This window comes from Ornithorhynchus anatinus, chromosome 7, assembly GCF_004115215.2.
Source record: "Ornithorhynchus anatinus isolate Pmale09 chromosome 7, mOrnAna1.pri.v4, whole genome shotgun sequence".
Taxonomy (NCBI): domain Eukaryota; kingdom Metazoa; phylum Chordata; class Mammalia; order Monotremata; family Ornithorhynchidae; genus Ornithorhynchus; species Ornithorhynchus anatinus.
Window position 1 is genome coordinate 46,959,334 of NC_041734.1, and position 18,087 is coordinate 46,977,420.

Sequence of the window (18,087 nt, forward strand, 5' to 3'; positions counted from 1 at the left end):
GTTCACTTAAAACATCACATTGGTCCGGGACAGAGGGAGCTTTTCAGGCAGAACATTAATGCCCTTCTCTTTACGTTTGCTTTTTCAATGGGCCTTAAATAAATTGATGAATTAAGGAGCAGAATGAAAACAGAAGCCCTCAACCACTGATATTCCCTGACCAGCAACTGATAATATTGATAATATTGGGAAGCAGCACGGCTCAGTGGAAAGAGCACGGGCTTGGGAGTCAGAGGTCATGAGTTTGAATCCCGGCTCTGCCACTGGTCAGCTGTGTGACTGTGGGCAAGTCACTTAACTTCTTTGTGCCTCAGTTACCTCATCTGTAAAATGGGGATGAAAACTGAGAGCCTCACGTGGGACAACCTGATTACCCTGTATCTACTCCAGCATTTGGAACGGTGCTCTGCACATAGTAAGTGCTTAACAAATGCCAACGTTATTATTATTATTATTGAGATGTAGTGTCATTTGTCCATGTCCCTCTGAGTTGGAAGAATAGAGCCTTTTATAACATAAACCAAAAGGGTCTGGATTGGCAGAAAGACCAAGGGGATATTATATCTCGGTGATATCTCCAGTGAGTTCTGAACAAACCAGGCCTTTGGCTCCTGTCAATCAGTGGTGCTTAGTGAGTGCCTACTATGTGCAGAGCACTATACTTGGGAGAGTATAATACAACTAAATACCCTTAACGAACCCCTCTGTGGGGCACACCTGGAAGGTTTCCAGTGCTCTATGAGTCTTGACTATGAGAGGAAAAGTCAAGAAGAGGCATATCCTTTCCATTCCTAGCTTGGACAGTGGCTAGCGAGTGGAAGGCAATCTGCTACAAGTCAAAACTCACCTGTGTTGGGCATCAGCCACATGGGAGAACACTGAGGGCAGAGACTCAGGTTTACTGCACAGAAGGAGGCAATGGTAAATCACTTCTGTATTTTGACCAAGAAAACTCTTTGGAAACACTACCGGAACGATGGAAGTGGGGCGTTCTAGGAGAGAGGTGTCCACAGTGTCGCTATGTGTTGGAGATGACTCGACGGCATAAAATAAGACCCTTAACTAAAGAGTAAGTCCAACTTTCTATCTAGGGGACTAGGGATTGGAGTTATCCCAGGTTGATTAGGACCCACCAAGTCCTCTTAATAATAATAATAGTAATAATAATAATTATTGTGGTATTTGTTAAATGTTTACTGTGTGCCAAGTGCTGTATTAAGCGCTACAAGCTAATCAGGTTGGACAAAGTCCCTGTTCAGTGTGGCTCTGTGGAAGGTGCCTGGGCTTGGGAGCCAGAGGTCATGGGTTCGAATCCCAGCTCTGCCACCTGTCAGCTGCGTGACTGTGGGCAAGTCATTTAACTTCTCTGTGCCTCATTTACCTCAACTGTAAAATGGGGATGAAGACTGTGAACCTCTTGTGGGACAAGCTGATTAGCCTATATAATAATGTTGGTATTTGTTAAGCGCTTACTATGTGCCGAGCACTGTTCTAAGCGCTGGGTTAGACACATGGGAATCAGGTTGTCCCACGTGGGGCTCACAGTCTTAATCCTCATTTTACAGATGAGGTAACTGAGGCACCGAGAAGTTAAGTGACTTGCCCAAAGTCACACAGCTGACAAGCAGCCGAGCTGGGATTCAAACCCATGACCTCTGACTCCAAAGCCCGTGCTCTTTCCACTGAGCCACACTGCTTCTCTATCTATCTACCCCAGTGCTTAGAACAGTGCTCTGCACATAGTAAGTGATTAACAAATACCAATTTAGAGCTCACAGTCTTAATCTCCATTTTACTGAGAACTAAGAGAAGTTGAGTGACTTACCCAAGGTCACACAGCAGACAAGTAGGTGAGCCAGAATTAGAACCCTGGTCCTACTGACTTCCAGGCCTGTTCATTCATTCATTCATTCATTCAATAGTATTTATTGAGTGCTTACTATGTGCAGAGCACTGTACTAAGTGCTTGGAATGAACAACTCGGCAACAGATAGAGACAATCCACTAGATCATGCTGCTTCTACTCACCCTCAGACCAGTCCAGATCTCCAACTGGAAATCTGGGAAATGGAACCACGAAAAGAACCCTATGAAACAATATTAATAAAAATGATTGTGGTATTTGTTAAGTGCTTACTATGGGCCAGGCACTATCCAAAGTGCTCACGAGGGGAATACAAGCAAATTGGGTTGGATACAGTTGGATTGTCCCACATGGGACTCACAGTCTTAATTCCCATTTTCTATATGAGGTCACTGAAGCACAGAGAAGTGAAGTGACTTGCCCAAGGTCACACAGCAGACAAGTGGCAGAGCCGGGATTTTGTCCAGGACTCCAGGGCCCTAACTCTACCCACTCAGCCAAGCCACTGATAATCACTGATCCATCTTCCTATGAGGCAATCAATCACTCCCCCAGGCCCACCCTTCAGAGATCAAAGACACCAGTTTTAAAATTGAATGTAAAAGATAAGTCTTCAAACCTTGATTTGGGTGTCTTCTGTAGACCCGATAGAGTTTCTTATAGTCACGTGATAGATGACCAATGCAGAGGAGTGAAAACTGTGGCCATGTGAAATAAACCTAGAATCACTTGCCTAAGTATGCCTCAAAAAGAGTAAATTATATTGGGAAATATTTTTTATTTCAGGCTAGTTTAATTATATGCAGTTCATTTATAAGAATTTCAGAATCAAACCCTCTACAGGTTCATGGAATTTTCCAGTAAAGTAGAACTCCATTTACATCTCATCTCCTCCTTTTAAAGGTAGGTTGTTTATTGCCCTTCCCAGGTGGTTAATGCTGGTGGTGGTGTCCATAATTAGCATGGAACTCTAAATTCCTCCCAAAACTGGAGTAGACAACAGTACAAAACAGCATAAGGTTTAAAACTCTGCATTAAAGGTGTCCACTCTAGTTAGACATGACCTTAATAAGGGTGGGTTGGTCTTGAATATGAAACTTGGACTTTTAATTTTGGCCCTAAAATTTCCTGTGTTTCTAATTTTGCTGGAGTCAAGTTTCAACTGTTTAACTGTTCAACTGTCTTTTGTGATGCAGGTGCCATAGTGTTTATTTTTATTAATATTCCAGGTGCTATTTTTAGGTATTTGGTCTTTTTGATGAATGAATACCAGCATAAGCATTAAATCATTTAAATGTGTATATTTAAACTCAAGGTTTATTTTTACATCTCCATATCCAAATAATCAGGATGTGGTTATCTTCAAGGTGATACACTGTAACTTTTTATTTCTATGTACACCCAAGCACAAAAATATACACTTTGGAAGCAATCACAAAATTTACAGAGAACACATAGTTTCCTCGGCCATTCGCTGAACTCCTTGAATAAAGACGAGCCTGTTAATAAGCACATAGATAAATGAATAGAATAAATACAAGATTGTTGTGGTGTGCCATTCATTAAATGTACATGTCGGTAAATCATTTTGATGTCTATCTCCCCCTTTAGACAAGAACGTGGGCAGGGAACATGTCTACCAAGTCTACTGCATCATACTTTCCCAAGTGCTTAGTACCACTGATCGATAACAATGCTTAAGAAAAATATTTCTACTGAATTTTACCTTGATGTAATGAGCTCTATTACGGTCTTCTATACTGTAAACTCACTGTCGCAGAGAATGTGTCTGCTTATTACACTTTACTCCCCCAAGCACTTAGTGTAATGCTCTACACACAGTAAGCACTCAAAAAATACGAGTGAATGAATGAATGAACTGAGTATAAACAAATATATGTAATCATTAAAATATATTGATGTCATCTTAATATGTCTTCCTCTGTTACAAGGACTGTAATAAAATAAAACTGGAGAGACCAAGTGCATTTGCTTCCCAAATTTGGCTTTACTAAAGGAATAACTAACACAGTTCAGAGCTAGTATTTTTTTTTTTACCAGAAAACAGGAGCATTCCTTTCTGTCATTTTTAGACCTTCCCTTTTTAGTGCAAAGATACAGGGATGATTGATTTTTAAAATATATTTATTTACTAAGGATCTATCTTAAGCCATATTTTACCAAAGAAAAATACAGTCCTTATTTTCTCATATGGAAAACATAGAAGTAATTAATTGCAATTCAAAGTAATAAATGATAATTTGTTAGTATTAATTTTGAAGCCTATTTTACAACTGAGGCCTCTGAAATATGTGCTATTCAAGTATTACTCTATCTCTCTGTCTGACTCCTCATCCTCCATGTCTCCTGCTTGACTGTTCCCATTTTCCCGTCGGTCCCCACTCTCCAAGAACATTTTTGTCCCTTTCTTTCTCTGCTTTCATTCCCTCCATCCTCCACTGTCCTCATTTCACCACTATTTTCTCATCTCTAGCTTCTTGCCCCTTTTCACTCTTTGTTTCTTTTTCACTCATAATCCTTTGACCCATATTGCTATATTTAGAAGTAAAATATTACCATAGGTAGATTGTATGTCTACCACTACAAATATACATTTCTGAAGAAAAATGTACTTTTTACTTTTTATATATATCATCATAATGAACAGAAGTTTTGTACTGGTAATCTAGGCTGCACAGAATCCTTGTGTTATGACAATGAATAATAAGCTATAATGTGTTCACTCAATTTTTTTAGTGTTTATTTTTATAAATAAGAGTAATGTAGCTAGCGCTCAGTAAGAGGACTAATGAGAGTAAGAACTGTATGGGTAAATGAAAGCTTCAAGTGATATGAAGCACTTTGCCATTAATTTCAACACCGTATATTTTTTAAAGATGTGCTAACCAGAAGAAAAATTCATTAACTTCTGTTTCTTCTACTTTTTCACCTTCCCCTTTCCTTTCTCAGTTCTAGTAGAATTGCTAGTGAATGATGAAATAATTAAAAGGCATGTAGGAAGAAGGAAACGAGAAAAGAAAGTTGCCTGTATTATGTTTCACCTAGATAATCAGTTTTTGAATAGCAGAGAATTAGCTGTACTTTATATATTGTTACATCCCTCGAAAGGGCTTCGAGTCCCCTGTAAATGTTCCATTGTTGCATTTCTGTGAGAAAACCATGTGGCACACATTTTTAATATGGTTTAGTGAATTGACTCACACTAAAATGACTCAGATAGTCAATAGGGAGATCCAAAAATGGAAAACCAAATTATCAGATTCTGAAACCAACAATGAATTTGTCATTCCTGAATAATTTGTCTGGCCGTGTCCTAAAACTAACCATTTTCTCATGAATTAATAGTACTTCCTTCTTTGGATTGGTCTGACCTAACCAACTGATACAGAGCTTATAAAGACAATGTTGGATCCTGGGAAATGGAAAACTGAGCTATTGTTTTCTTACATTTCAAAGCAGGTTGGATTAAATAGCTACTGTTGAGGTCTCTCAGAAAAGCATATGAATGGAGGAAAAACCTCGTTTAACCTAGATTTCCTTATCCATATCTCCAGTTTTTAGCACTTAGTACCATGTTCTGCAAACAGTGAGTACTTAATAAGCACTATTACTAATATTAAGATCCTAATTGATAATATTAATAATTAATATTAATACATTAATATTAGAAAAACAGCTTGGCCTATTAGATAGATCATGGGCCTGGATGTCAGAAGGACTGGCTTCTAATCCTGGCTCTGCCACTTGTCTGCTGTGTGACCTTGTGCAAGTTACTTAACTTCTCTGTTCCCTCATCTGTAAAATGGAGACTGTGAGCCCTTGTAGGAGAGGGACTGTGTCCAACCCAATTATCTCGTATCTGCTCCAGCACTTAGAATAGTTCCTGGCATATAATAAGTGATTAACAAATACTATTACTGAGAAACAGCATGGCTCAGTGGAAAGATCCCGGGTTTGGGAGTCAGAGGTCATTGGTTCGAATCCTGGCTCTGCCACCTGTCAGCTGTGTGACTGTGGGCAAGTCACTTAACTTCTCTGTGCCTCAGTTACCTAATCTGTAAAATGGGAATTAAGACTGTGAGCCTCACATGGGACAACCTGATTACGTCTATCTACCCCAGCGCTTAGAACAGTGTTAGCACATAGTAAGCACTTAACAAATACCACATTATTATTATTAATAATAATATAATATGATTAATATTACTAATTTAATGTCAACCTGTCAAAGGAAACAATGCCTAACTCAATTCCCTGATTTAGGTTGAGGGAAATACAGCTAAACCTTTTTTAAGGTAGAGTGCGTTAGCTGTCCCCTTAAGCAGGATCAGAGGGTGTTCTCAGCTAAGGTAAAACTCCGGCAGGACTGATGGATGATGGAAGAATACAGCGCTCCCATGGGGAATCTGCCAACCAAGACAGCTGGAAAGACCCAGGGATTATGGACCTGCTGGGGACTACCCTGCTTCGACTGCTGTTTTGTCTCCCAGGAACTTTTCTTCTAAGTAGAAGACCCACTGTGCTAGACATAGTCCTTGTAGGAGTGTCTGCAAACAATTATCACAGTTGCGGAGGAGAAAGAACACTAACTCTAATAGAGTGATTGGCAATGAGTGTGAGCGCTGAATTTAGCAAGGGACTGTTTCCCAACTGACAAACACGGTCCCATAAAGAAGGAGTGGCCCTAATTAATAACTTCAGTACAAGCTTTGTGGAATCGCTTAGGTTAAAGGTGCTATAAAAACACAAAAATAATTACTAGGTTCTAGTTTACAAAACTTTTTTAACCTCTAGTCAAGTGCCAGAATAGAGCACTGGTACATCAAGTAATGCAGCAGATGAAATCACAGTGTTCCATAAACAATCAAATGTCAGTAGTAAGAGAACACAGCTTAGGCTTGGCAAAAATGCATGGATTGAGTTTATTTTTCTAACTGTTTAAGACTCTCCTCCCCTTTTTCCCATTCTTCTTTTCCCCCCACCTCTGCTCTATAGCACCAATATTAATAAGGAAACTTAAAATGACTCCACTTTGCTATTCACTGTTTCTATACCGCCCAACTTTCATTCCTCTTCTGCCTTCATCACCATCTCTCTCTGAGGACTGCAGTAGAGATTGGACCCTGAAGTTGACAGCCCATTGAATTTAAACTTCAGTATCTTCTGAGTAATGAGACTATCAGGCTGATTAAATACTGACCAAATGACTTACTGTCCTGGGGGAATTTCATTTTTTCCACAATATACAGGGTGCTCTGCACTAAGTATTTTACCAGGAGCATTAATGCCTTTCAGCGAGAACATCTTTGGCACACAGGCACATTTTGTACACGCAAAAAAATAGTACACTTTTTCTGGTTCCTTGTCATTCAAGTGAACATTACTAAAGCCCCATTTGTTAAGAGGGAAATGATAAGTCCTATAGCCAGTAGAATATGCACCTGAGTTGCTTTGGAAATGTTTGCCATCCACACTCTCTCTCCTGCTCCCCCTATTTCCAGTCATACATATGGCAAGATGACTGGTGTGAAAATAGGCCTGGTCAGAAGTTATGAAACAAAATATCTTTGAAAACTCAGAAGCAGCAGAAACCACTGTGATTTGAATGATACGCAAAATGGCTTAGCGAAGGAAGACTTTTTCAACAAGAGGGGTAGAAATGCCACGATTCCTTGGAATCCTGAAATTTTCAAGTCATAAGGGATTATGCATGTGTACTAAAATTGAGTGAAAAAATTAGATGAGATTTCACTCCCAATAGTAGAATATGCTTTAACTGCATGATGGGATCAGCTCAATTCAGTGCCTATGTGTAATTTGCTATATTGGTGATATTTATTTGAGTTCATTTATTGTTTAATTCATTTTATTTATTATTGTTATTATTATTGATTTGAGTAGACTTATTAGTTCCACTCAAAGAAACAGACCTCGGCATTGTCAAATCTCAGGTCACTGAAAAATTCCTCGCCTGCACTATGAAAATCACTTCTCTGCACTTGAAGATTTCTGCAAGAGCTCGATTGTTTTTACCTTGGTTTTGTGGTGGAGACATGGTCCATGTGTAATGTGCAGCCAAAAGCCTGCTATTTCAGCACATAGTCCGGTTTTCAGTTAAAATACCTGTCGTCAGTCTTGTTCTGTTATGGTACTGGAAGGTTTTTCGTCTTTGATATTATTTCCACAGCCAGGCCTCCCTCCACTACTGCTCAGGTTGAGTGGCTCAGATGCTGGGCCAGCTTCCTGTGGGCCTCAGAGGGGAATGCAAAGGTTCTGGAGAATTTGGAGGAATCAGGGTAGCCCATCAAAGCACTCTAAGTTTGGGCTGTTAGGGGTCGAATCAAATGGACTTCTGAAAAATGGTGGTCATGTGACATCAACACCACTTGCTGCATGTGACATTATGCAGAACTCAGGTACAGGGGTGTCACTTGCCACCTTAACCATAAGGACTATTTTCTAGAGCTAGACATGTACCCGGTACACAAAACAGTTCAAGAGAGGCTAGGCCTTGGAGACTAAGTCTAGCATTGAATTAAAAAGTTCATTTGGATCATTTGAGGATCCAAGGTATTTTCCTAAGTTACTTAGTTTTCCTTTCAGCTATAATATATCCAATTTCTTTAATGACATGTGTTGTGTACTTACTAAGCATCAAACACTATTCTAAGCACTTGAGAAATTGCAAGTTAATCAGGTTGGACACAGTCCCTGTCCCACAAGGGAGTTATACTCTAAGAAGAAGAGAGAACAGGAGAACTGAAGCACAGAGAAGTTAAATGACTTGCCCAAGGTCCCAGCAAGTTTTGGCATAGGAGGGATTAGGACCTGGCTTCTGAGCTTTCCACTTGGCTATGCTGCATCTTTAACAGTAGCTACCTAAAGAAAATTTAATCCTTTATATTCTACTTGAAGCCATTTTGGATAGTCAGGTACAGGGGAAATCAATATGAGTCTGAATTATCTCTGTTTATATCTCAATTCTTAGCTTCTACTTAATAATAATAATGATAGTATTTATTAAGCACTTACTATGTGCCAAGCACTGTTCTAAGCACTGGGGTAGATACAAGGGCATCAGGTTGTCCCACATGGGGCTCACAGTCTTAATCCCCATCTTACAGATGAGGTACCTGAGGCACAGAGAAGTTAAGAGACTTGCCCAAAGTCACACAGCTGACAAGTGGCGGAGCCGGAATTTTAATCCATAACCTGTGACTCCCAAGCCTGTGCTCTTTCCACTAAGCCATGCCTGCTGAAGATACCGAACCACTCTTGGTTAAAAGGCTCAAATGTAAACTAAGGGGCTGAGTTTATGCAGATACAGTGAGAGTTTGTATGGTTGGGCACTTCAGGCACAAGATATTTTTCCATAATTGGGGGAGTATGATTGGGATTTTAGGGGATTTTGAAACATACTGAACAATCTACACTAAGAAAAAGAATCATCATATCAAGTATGGGGTCCTTTTAAATCTTACAGACTAAAGAACTTTCACTAGGTGCTAAAACGATTCAAAATTCCAGATTTGTTGCTTATTCATCTACTACTGATAACTGTGATGTAGAAATGTCACAATAATTACTCTGATTTATAGATGCTGGAATCTCGGCTTGTGATTGTGCATTTTATCTTTGCTGTTATCCTGATGCCATGGAGCGCTGGAACAGCTCTGCTGGTTGATGCAGAACCAGAGGTAAGGGGAAAAAATTAACAGACCATATTATTCTATTTTATGGAGGAAATTTATGGCACATATCTGAGACTTGGTAAACTATCAAGAAAGGAAAGGTTTGTTGACATGAACTGAAGTAAATCATTGGATTATGAGGAAAATTGCTGTAATATTTGTCCAAATGTGAAGAATTAGAGGCTGTAATCTGTAAATGCAAAAGTTATATTATCTAAACAAGAACTTTGGTTATGAAGCATGTTAAGTTATATAGTCGAATTATTTGGAGTTACATTAGAGAAAATCTATTTCAGTATCATCCAAGTTCCAAAAAATAAATGACATCATATGTACACTTTTGTCTGAAGCTTGACGTTATCTGCCAAATAAAAAGTGAACTTTTGATTATCCCTAGGTAGTAAAATTTTCAGGTTTTCATTGGTTGTTGCCTTAACTGAAAGTGAAAGGCAAATATGTATGCCATAGTAATCTACAGAGAATGTAGTTAATTTAGTTCGTTTGGTATTAACAGATAACAATAATAATATTTGTTAAGCACTTTATGTGCATTAGGTACTGGGGAAGATACAAGATAATCAGGTCAGACAGACCCTGTTACATTTGAGGTTTATAGTCAAGTAGGAGGGAGAGCAGGTACTTAATTCTCATTTGACAGGTGAGGAAACTGAGTCAAAGAGGAGTTAAGTGACTTGCTTAAGGTCACACAGCAGATGAGTGTTATCTCATCTGTGCAATGGGGTTTAATAATAATGGTGGTGTTTCTTAGCACTTACTATGTGCAAGGCACTATACCAAGGGTTAGGGTAGATACAAACAAATCAGGTTGAAAACAGTTCCTGTCCCACCTGAGGGTCACAGCCTTGATCCCCCTTTTACCGATGAGATAGTCGAAGTACAGAGAAGTTAAGTGACGTGTCCAAGATCACAGCAGACAAGTGGAAGAACCGGGACTAGATCCCATGATCTGCTGACTCCCAGACCCGTGCTCTATTCATTCATTCATTCAATTTTGTAATTTTGCCAATGGATTATTTTTATGTGATTTTTGCAGTGATGTGTGGTGGATTTTATATTACTCATATAGTGAAAATAGCATCAGAACATACTACATCACATAACCCCCCTGCCAAACAAACAAACAAACAAACCCACAATTAGAGCCTTCACTAGAATTTTGTTTGGTTTCCTTAGAGCATAAATAAAGAATGGTGGCTGTTGCTGCATGTATACTCTATTTGTTGTATACTGATTGGAAAGAGCATGATAAGGAGAGACAAAGACCTGGGTTTTAATCCCAGCTTGGCCCATCGTTTGCTGAGCGACTCTGGGCAAGTCACTTGACTTCTGTGCTTCAGTTTCCTTATATGGAAAATGGGGATAAAATACCTGATTTCCCTACCTTTTCATTCATTCATTATTAAAGTTATTATTATTATCATTGATATTATCATTATTACTGGAACAGCCTAACTCCTAATTTCCCACCTGGCCACTGTCTTCCAAACACCCTCCCAGTTCTGTGACAGCCACTGGGTTGTAGGGCACCAAGCTGTCTCTGTTAGGCGTATTTCATCCCCTGCATGTACTAAGAAGGTGCTTTAAGCCAGGCATGAATTGTGCTCATTTCCTAAGGCAAGACTTTGAGGGTCAGATAGTTCTGACACTATTTTGGTTGGGTTCTATCACCAAAAGCCATGTTTCATTTTCATAGCATGGCATGAGATGAAATAGCTTTTTTTGCACCATTTTGTCTCAAAGTAGATGTAATGGGCACACATTATAAAAAAATTAATAATTTTTTTTGAAAAAAGATATATGACATATTTCGCATGCCCACCTTTGGAGTGTGCTGTTTATTCTTTATAATAAACAAAGCAATGTGATTGACTCTCTGAACCTGGTTCTGACAATCCAATAATCAGTGATATATACATATTGTTTCAGAGAATACCATTCTATAGAGTTGGTAGATACAGTCCTGACCCTCAAAGAGCCTTCAATCTAGTGGACAATTGATTAAATGATGCAATTATTAGGATTTAGTTTTGTGGAGAGTGGCAGGCCCTTCAGTTCACTCCGAATCTTCTTTTCCAGTCCCAAATTATCTCCGCCTACACAATCTCACATTTCCTCCAGGACATCTCCACATGTTTGTCTCACAACAACATCGCATCTCACATTACCATCTCTGCATTCATGCATTTGGTCACCTGTACAAGCTGCAATCTTTATTTGGTTATGATACTTATTTACTCATCACCTTTTCACTTTCATTTACTTCTGTTGGTAAATAGAATTGGTAATTCTCCTCCCCTAGACTGTAAACTCATTATATGCAAGGAACCTGTCCACTCATTTTGCTGTATTGCACTTTCCCAAGAACTTAATACAGTGCTCTGCAGATAGTTTGCATTGAGTGATAAATAATTTTGTTTCCCCTCCCCCTTGAGTACAGGATTCTTGTCTTTCACCTCTCTAAAGCTCTTTAATGCAGTTCTCTGCACACAGTAGGCTCTTAAAAACTGTGATTTTTTACTACAATCTTCCCTAGGTGGTCGTAAATCTGGGAGACACTCTGGAAGGGAGGCAAGAATTCCAGCTGGAGGATTGAGAGCCCAGAATTCCCACACTCCTTCTGCCTCCTTACAAGGCAGATGTGAGTTCTGGGTAGCACAAAGCAATCAGAAGTCTTATTTGAGACAGGCCCATTCTGATTTTGGCTGTTCTGTCTTACATCCCAAATGCCTAGAAATTTCTGATACTTATTTTTTTATTGTATTTGTTAAATGCTTACTATATGCCGGGCACTGTACTAAGCACTGGAGAAGATACAAGGTTGGAAACACATGGGGCTCACATTCTTATTCCCCATTTTCCAGACAAGATAACTGAGGCACAGAAAAGTGAAGTGACTTGCCCAGGTTACACAGAAGACAAGAGGTGGAGCTGGGATTAGAACCCAGGTCCCTCTGACTCCCAGGCCTGTGCTATATCCACTAGGCCATACTGCTTCTTCTTTTGGCTTCTCTTTAGATTAAATGTCTCTATTTAGTTAAAACTGAGAAAGGTATATGATTGTCTTTGTTTCTCAGGCCTGGAAGAGGCTCTAGAAGATTGGTCAGGCTCATTCATTGATGTCACTTTACTGACTATTAAAATATCCTTTTTTCCCTATGATTTCCTAGAAAAGATAATGCTAGTCATAGCTCCATCCAGACTGCTGCCATAAAATTCCTTAGCCCAGATGATTACAAGAAGATACAATTAAGCATATTTAGTTTGAAGGGTTTATTTAAATGTGACTAAGAAATTTCAGGGGAAATAATATAAAGACTGATTTGTAACATGGGTGTATGTTGGTTGACACATCAAAGAAGCATATAGATTTTTCTAGACTTTTTTCCTGTTTCAGATACTCTTTCATGTAATTTAAATTTCTCATTTCTGCTTTTCCATTCCCAGTACAGTCTATTAAACGGATGCTCTTCCAAATTCATGGCTTCTTCAGCAGGAAGTGGGACAAGTATCCATTCTGCACAAGAAAAATGAAAGTTTTGGGCAACTTTTGTTGTGTCAGTTTGTTCATAAGCCCTGAAAAACACTTTTTAAAATATTATTATTTTTTTTTGGCCTTGCAGTCATTTGACTCCGTAGCTGAAGCTATGCAGTCACACTCAGCATCTAGTGAAGAGAAATCATCTACAGACCTGGAGACAAAACTGTTGCTTCTTGATGAATTAGTGTCCTTGGAAAATGATGTGATCGAGACCAAGAAGAAAAGGAGCTTCCCTGGCTTTGGGTCTCCCTTGGATAGACTTTCTGCAGGATCTGTAGACGTCAAAGGCAAACAAAGGTAATTGAACAATTCGGAAAGGAAATCCCAAACTTTTCTTTGCTAACTCCTATAACTTTTGGCTTGGTAAAAGGAAAATCCCCTGCCCAAGTGTAGCAAAAGTCAGGCTACACATAATGTGTTAGATTTTTTAAGAATTCACATTTGGGGGGAATTCACATTTACCCTTTCAGACCACTAGGTGCCAGACAGCAAGTATATCCTTTAGTCTGTCAAATCTTTCTATCCGTTACATCTCACCCAACAGTTGGGCTTTTTGATACCAGATTGTTGGTGCTGGATTCTCCAGTCAAATGTTGAATGAATTGAGCTCTCAAATCTACATAAATTGTAGGCTTTGAAGTTGCTGAAGCGTTCTATTCATGAATGGATAGAAAGAAAGCCTGCAACAACTTGCTCACTCCCCACACTCTGCCCAACTATTTTCCAATTGACATAATATGGTGCAGAAAGGGGAAAGCAACAGTGACTGCAGATTTTTTCCCAGGGATCACTTCTTTGGTCTTTGGCTCCAAAACTTAAGTCAAGACCCAAAGTGTGCAATATCCTGGCATCACAGTATCATATCACCTCTGTCCTGGGCTCCTTAGAAAGTTCTATCCATAAGAACGTAAGTTGTCCTTCAGTAATTCTTCTTGGCATAGGATGAATTTGAGCAATAGTCCAAAACAAGCTAATAATACGAATGGCTTTGAAACTCAAAACCCAAGCTTACTGGTAATTTTACCTACTATGATAACAGAATTTGGACAGTGGATCTTATTAGATTGCAAAATGTTTTTGAATACCTGTCCTTGAGAAATAATTGCTTGTCTCATATTATATTTTATAATATCTTACATTATGTTTGCAATACAAATATTTACTAATGATACTGCTACTTCCATTAAAACCTGTATTTTGGTTATTGCATATCCTTCTGAAAAATGTTTCCTTTCATTTTTATCTATGGCCTCAGCCCAGAGGAATAAATGAAAGGATAATTTTAAAATTTATGTATGTATTACATGAGTGGAAGTGTTTTTTTCTTTTTGTATTCAAATATTTTTTGATTTAATGCAGTGAATTACTTAAAAACAGGGAGAAATTTCCCATGAGTCTAGCCTTCACTGATGAAAAATCTTTTAAGTAACTTAAGATGAGCAAAGTGTGAATTATACAGGATTGAACTATTAGTTTTGCATACGGTAGTATGAAATTTTCCAAGATTTGGGATTATATAACTATAACAGTGGATTTTTGTAAATTTAGAGCACTTCTCTTGCAGTTTTTACTTAGCTGATTTAGGGGATGCTGTTTCACTGGAATGGTTGATAAATGAGTAGGTGTTAATCCCCATCATGTTTTCTTCTGAGTTAAAAGAAATAACCTAAAATTAAATGAAGGCCGGTAAAACATTTTTAAGGGCAATTAGGGACTGCACAAGTTAAGGCTCACAAGACAGCTCATCAATACATTTGTACAGCTCTCTCTGCTTATGGATGTGCAGACTCTATTTTTAAAAACAGTTCTCTCTTGCCTGCACATATGAACAGACATATTTCCCAAATATTCATGTAACCATACCCTGTCCTTAACAGGGTAATTCACTGTTACAGAAGAGGTACCTCTCAAATAGACAATATTATTTTATTAGCAGCTTCTAAGGAAGTATTAAACCTAGTCCAAAAGAGAAAAAGGGGAAGCAAAGTAACAAGGCATCTGAACAGCTGCAAGAGATAGCTTGCCAAAACAAGAAATGTGTAATTCAATAATACCACAACACACTGAGCCCTGTTCTGGTGTGTGTTTTCTGTCTCTTCTCTAGGCTTCATTCTGGTTGATTCTCTTTCTTATTTTCTTCAGATGGCTAGGTTAACTGCTTTATATCTCAAGCCAACTTAAGCTTGAAGATTTTTTGAAGTAGGAATAGTTGAACTAAACACTTTTCTCAATGTTTCTCATTTATCCACATCTGAAGCCTTGGACCCTAAGATTTCCAATCCAGTTGTGCAGAGCAAAATCACAGCATCACAACAGTCTCCTAGCCTTCAATCAATCAATCGTATTTATTGAGGGCTTACTGTGTGCTGAGCATTGTACTAAGAGCTTAAATTTAGGGCAGGTACTGTTGTTATTCTCTTACCATTTTCCATCTTGAGTCTTGTATTCATAATCCACAATTACCTAACACATTAGAAATGGTCAGAAATGGTTTATAGTCTATAAGCCACTAGATTACAATGTAGTAACACTGACCTGATAGAAAAAAATAAATTGCTTCAGAGCATCACATCCATAATGGGAAAAAAAAGAACTAAGAGTAATTGCTGCTAAAATCAATAATAAATCCTTTGAAATCAAATTATTGCACTGAAGGATTCCAGGTTGCCTTAGAACGAAGACAAGGATTTGGCCAAAATGAGAAGTGTGGTCTAGTGGAAAGAGCACAGGCCTGAGTGTCAGAGAAGATTTTTTTAAATGATATTTGTTGAGAGTTTATTATGCATCAAGCACTGTTCTAAGCACTCGGGTAAGTAAAAAATAATTCAATTGGATACAGTAGCTGTCATACATGGACCTCACAGTCTAAATAGGAGGGACTAGGATATAATACCTATTTAACTTGTGGCTGAGGAAACTAAGGCACAGATAATTTAAGCGCCTTGCTCAAGATCACACAGCAAAAAGTGGCAGAGACAGAATTAGAACCTAGGTCCTTTGACTCTCAGGCGGGTATTTTTCCACTAGGCCAGGCTGCTTCCCAGATTCTGGATTCTAATCCCACATCCACCTGCTGTGTCACCTCGAGGAAGTCACTTAACTTCTCTGTGCCTCAGTTTCCTCCTCTGTGAAATGGGAATTCAATATCTGTTCTCCCTCCTACTTAGACTGTAAGTCCCCAGTTATCATATTTGTGCCGTAACACTCAGCGCAGTGCTTGGCACATAGTAAGTGCTTACTTAAATACCGCAATTCTTATTACTATTGTTATTATGAGGAGGGAACTGCAAGCCATATGAAACACACTATCCTGTCTCTCCTTTTGCTGTCCCTGATGTCTCTTCAGCTTCTCACCTGCACACATGCCTAGTGTCCATCCTTTTTCTCCACCCTGTCTTTGTTGCTCCCACTAGTAAGGGTTAAGAGCTACTCTTCTCTGATGAGAGACAAGGATATCAGTAGGAGAAAACGGTCAGGAGGAATTAGCAAGAGAGCTGAATTAACATTCCCATGGCAGGTCATGGAATGGACCGTTCTGCTTTTATTGATTAAAAGATTTGATCATATCATATTGTTCTCTCCCAAGCACTTAGTAATAGTAATAATAATAATGGAATTTGTTAATCACTTACTATGTGTCAAGCACTGTTCTAGTACTCGGCAAACAATAAGCAACCAAAAATATAACTGATTGACATATTTTAATAATAATAATAATAATGTTGGTATTTGTTAAGCACTTACTGTGTGCAGAGTTCTGTTCTAAGTGCTGGGGTAGATATAGGGTAATCAGGTTGTCCCACGTGGGGCTCACAATCTTAATCCCCATTTTACTGATGAAGTAACTGAGGCACAGAGAAGTGAAGTGACTTGCCCACAGTCACACAGCTGACAAATGGTAGATGCGGGATTTGAACCCATGACCTAGGCTCCCAAGCCCAGCCTCTTTCCACTGAGCCTCGTTGCTTTGCAATTTAGAGGATACATTTCAGTGCCACCCTTTAAAAAGTAAATGTTACATTTGCATTCCAAATCACAAATAAATATCAAGTACACACTTCAAGTAGGGGGAATATAAATATAATCATTAACGATAAAAGGTGGGTAAAGAGTCTTTTTAGTTATATGTTGCACTTATCAATCTAGATTATTGAGAACAGCATGAATTCATGAACAGAGAATCCAATTAGAGGTTATTTTGTAGTCTCATATCTATATTGTTAATCAGGGAGATAAAAAAGAGTTATAGTTAGAATTAAAATGATGCTGCTGAAAGAGAGCCCATTAGTATTCTAAAATAAATCATTCCACATTTTTATGGTATTTGTTAAAGTGCTTGCTGTGTTCCAAACACTGTCCTAAGCACTGGGATAGATACAAGATAATCAGGTTGGACATGGTCCCTATGCCATGTAGAGCTCATACTCTTAATCCTTATTTTGCAGATGAAGTAACTGAGGCAAAGAGAATAATACTAATTATTATTCTGATACTTGTGAAGTGCTTACTATGTGGCAAACACTGTTCTAAGTGCTGGGGTAGATACAAGTTAATCAGGATGGACACTGTTACTGTCCCACATGGGGTTCACAGTCTTAATCCCTGTTTTACAGAAGTTAAGTGACTTGCCCAAAATCACACAGTGGGCAAGTGGCAGAACTGGGATTAATCCCCAGATCTTTTTGATTCCTAGGCCCATGCTCTAACCACTAGGTAATGCTGCTTCTCATTGTGTTCACATTGTATTCACCTCAAGATTTTCATTTCGCTGGCTATAGGTTTCCGATTTCAGATGTCTGTTTCTGTCTGTTGGTATCCTAATTATTCTCGGGTTTCTGTTTAGGAAACACAACTCTTTTCCCGATTGCTGTGCAAAGCTCATATGTAATATTTATTGAATACTTACTGTGTGCAAAACACTGTACGAAGCCCTTGGTAAAGCATAGTACAAT

General features: G+C 38.7%; 1 protein-coding gene across 2 annotated transcripts in view; it reads left to right on the forward strand.

Annotated features, from left to right (window-relative positions):
- The window catches only part of OSTN (osteocrin), a 33,458-nt gene that overhangs the window by 5,522 nt on the left and 9,849 nt on the right, over positions 1-18,087 (forward strand). For both annotated transcript variants that reach the window (XM_001512299.6, XM_029068436.2), the window contains 2 exons: positions 9,484-9,582; positions 13,218-13,432. In XM_001512299.6, coding sequence (XP_001512349.2) covers positions 9,484-9,582; positions 13,218-13,432 — 314 coding nt within the window. The remainder of the gene's footprint in view (positions 1-9,483; positions 9,583-13,217; positions 13,433-18,087) is intronic.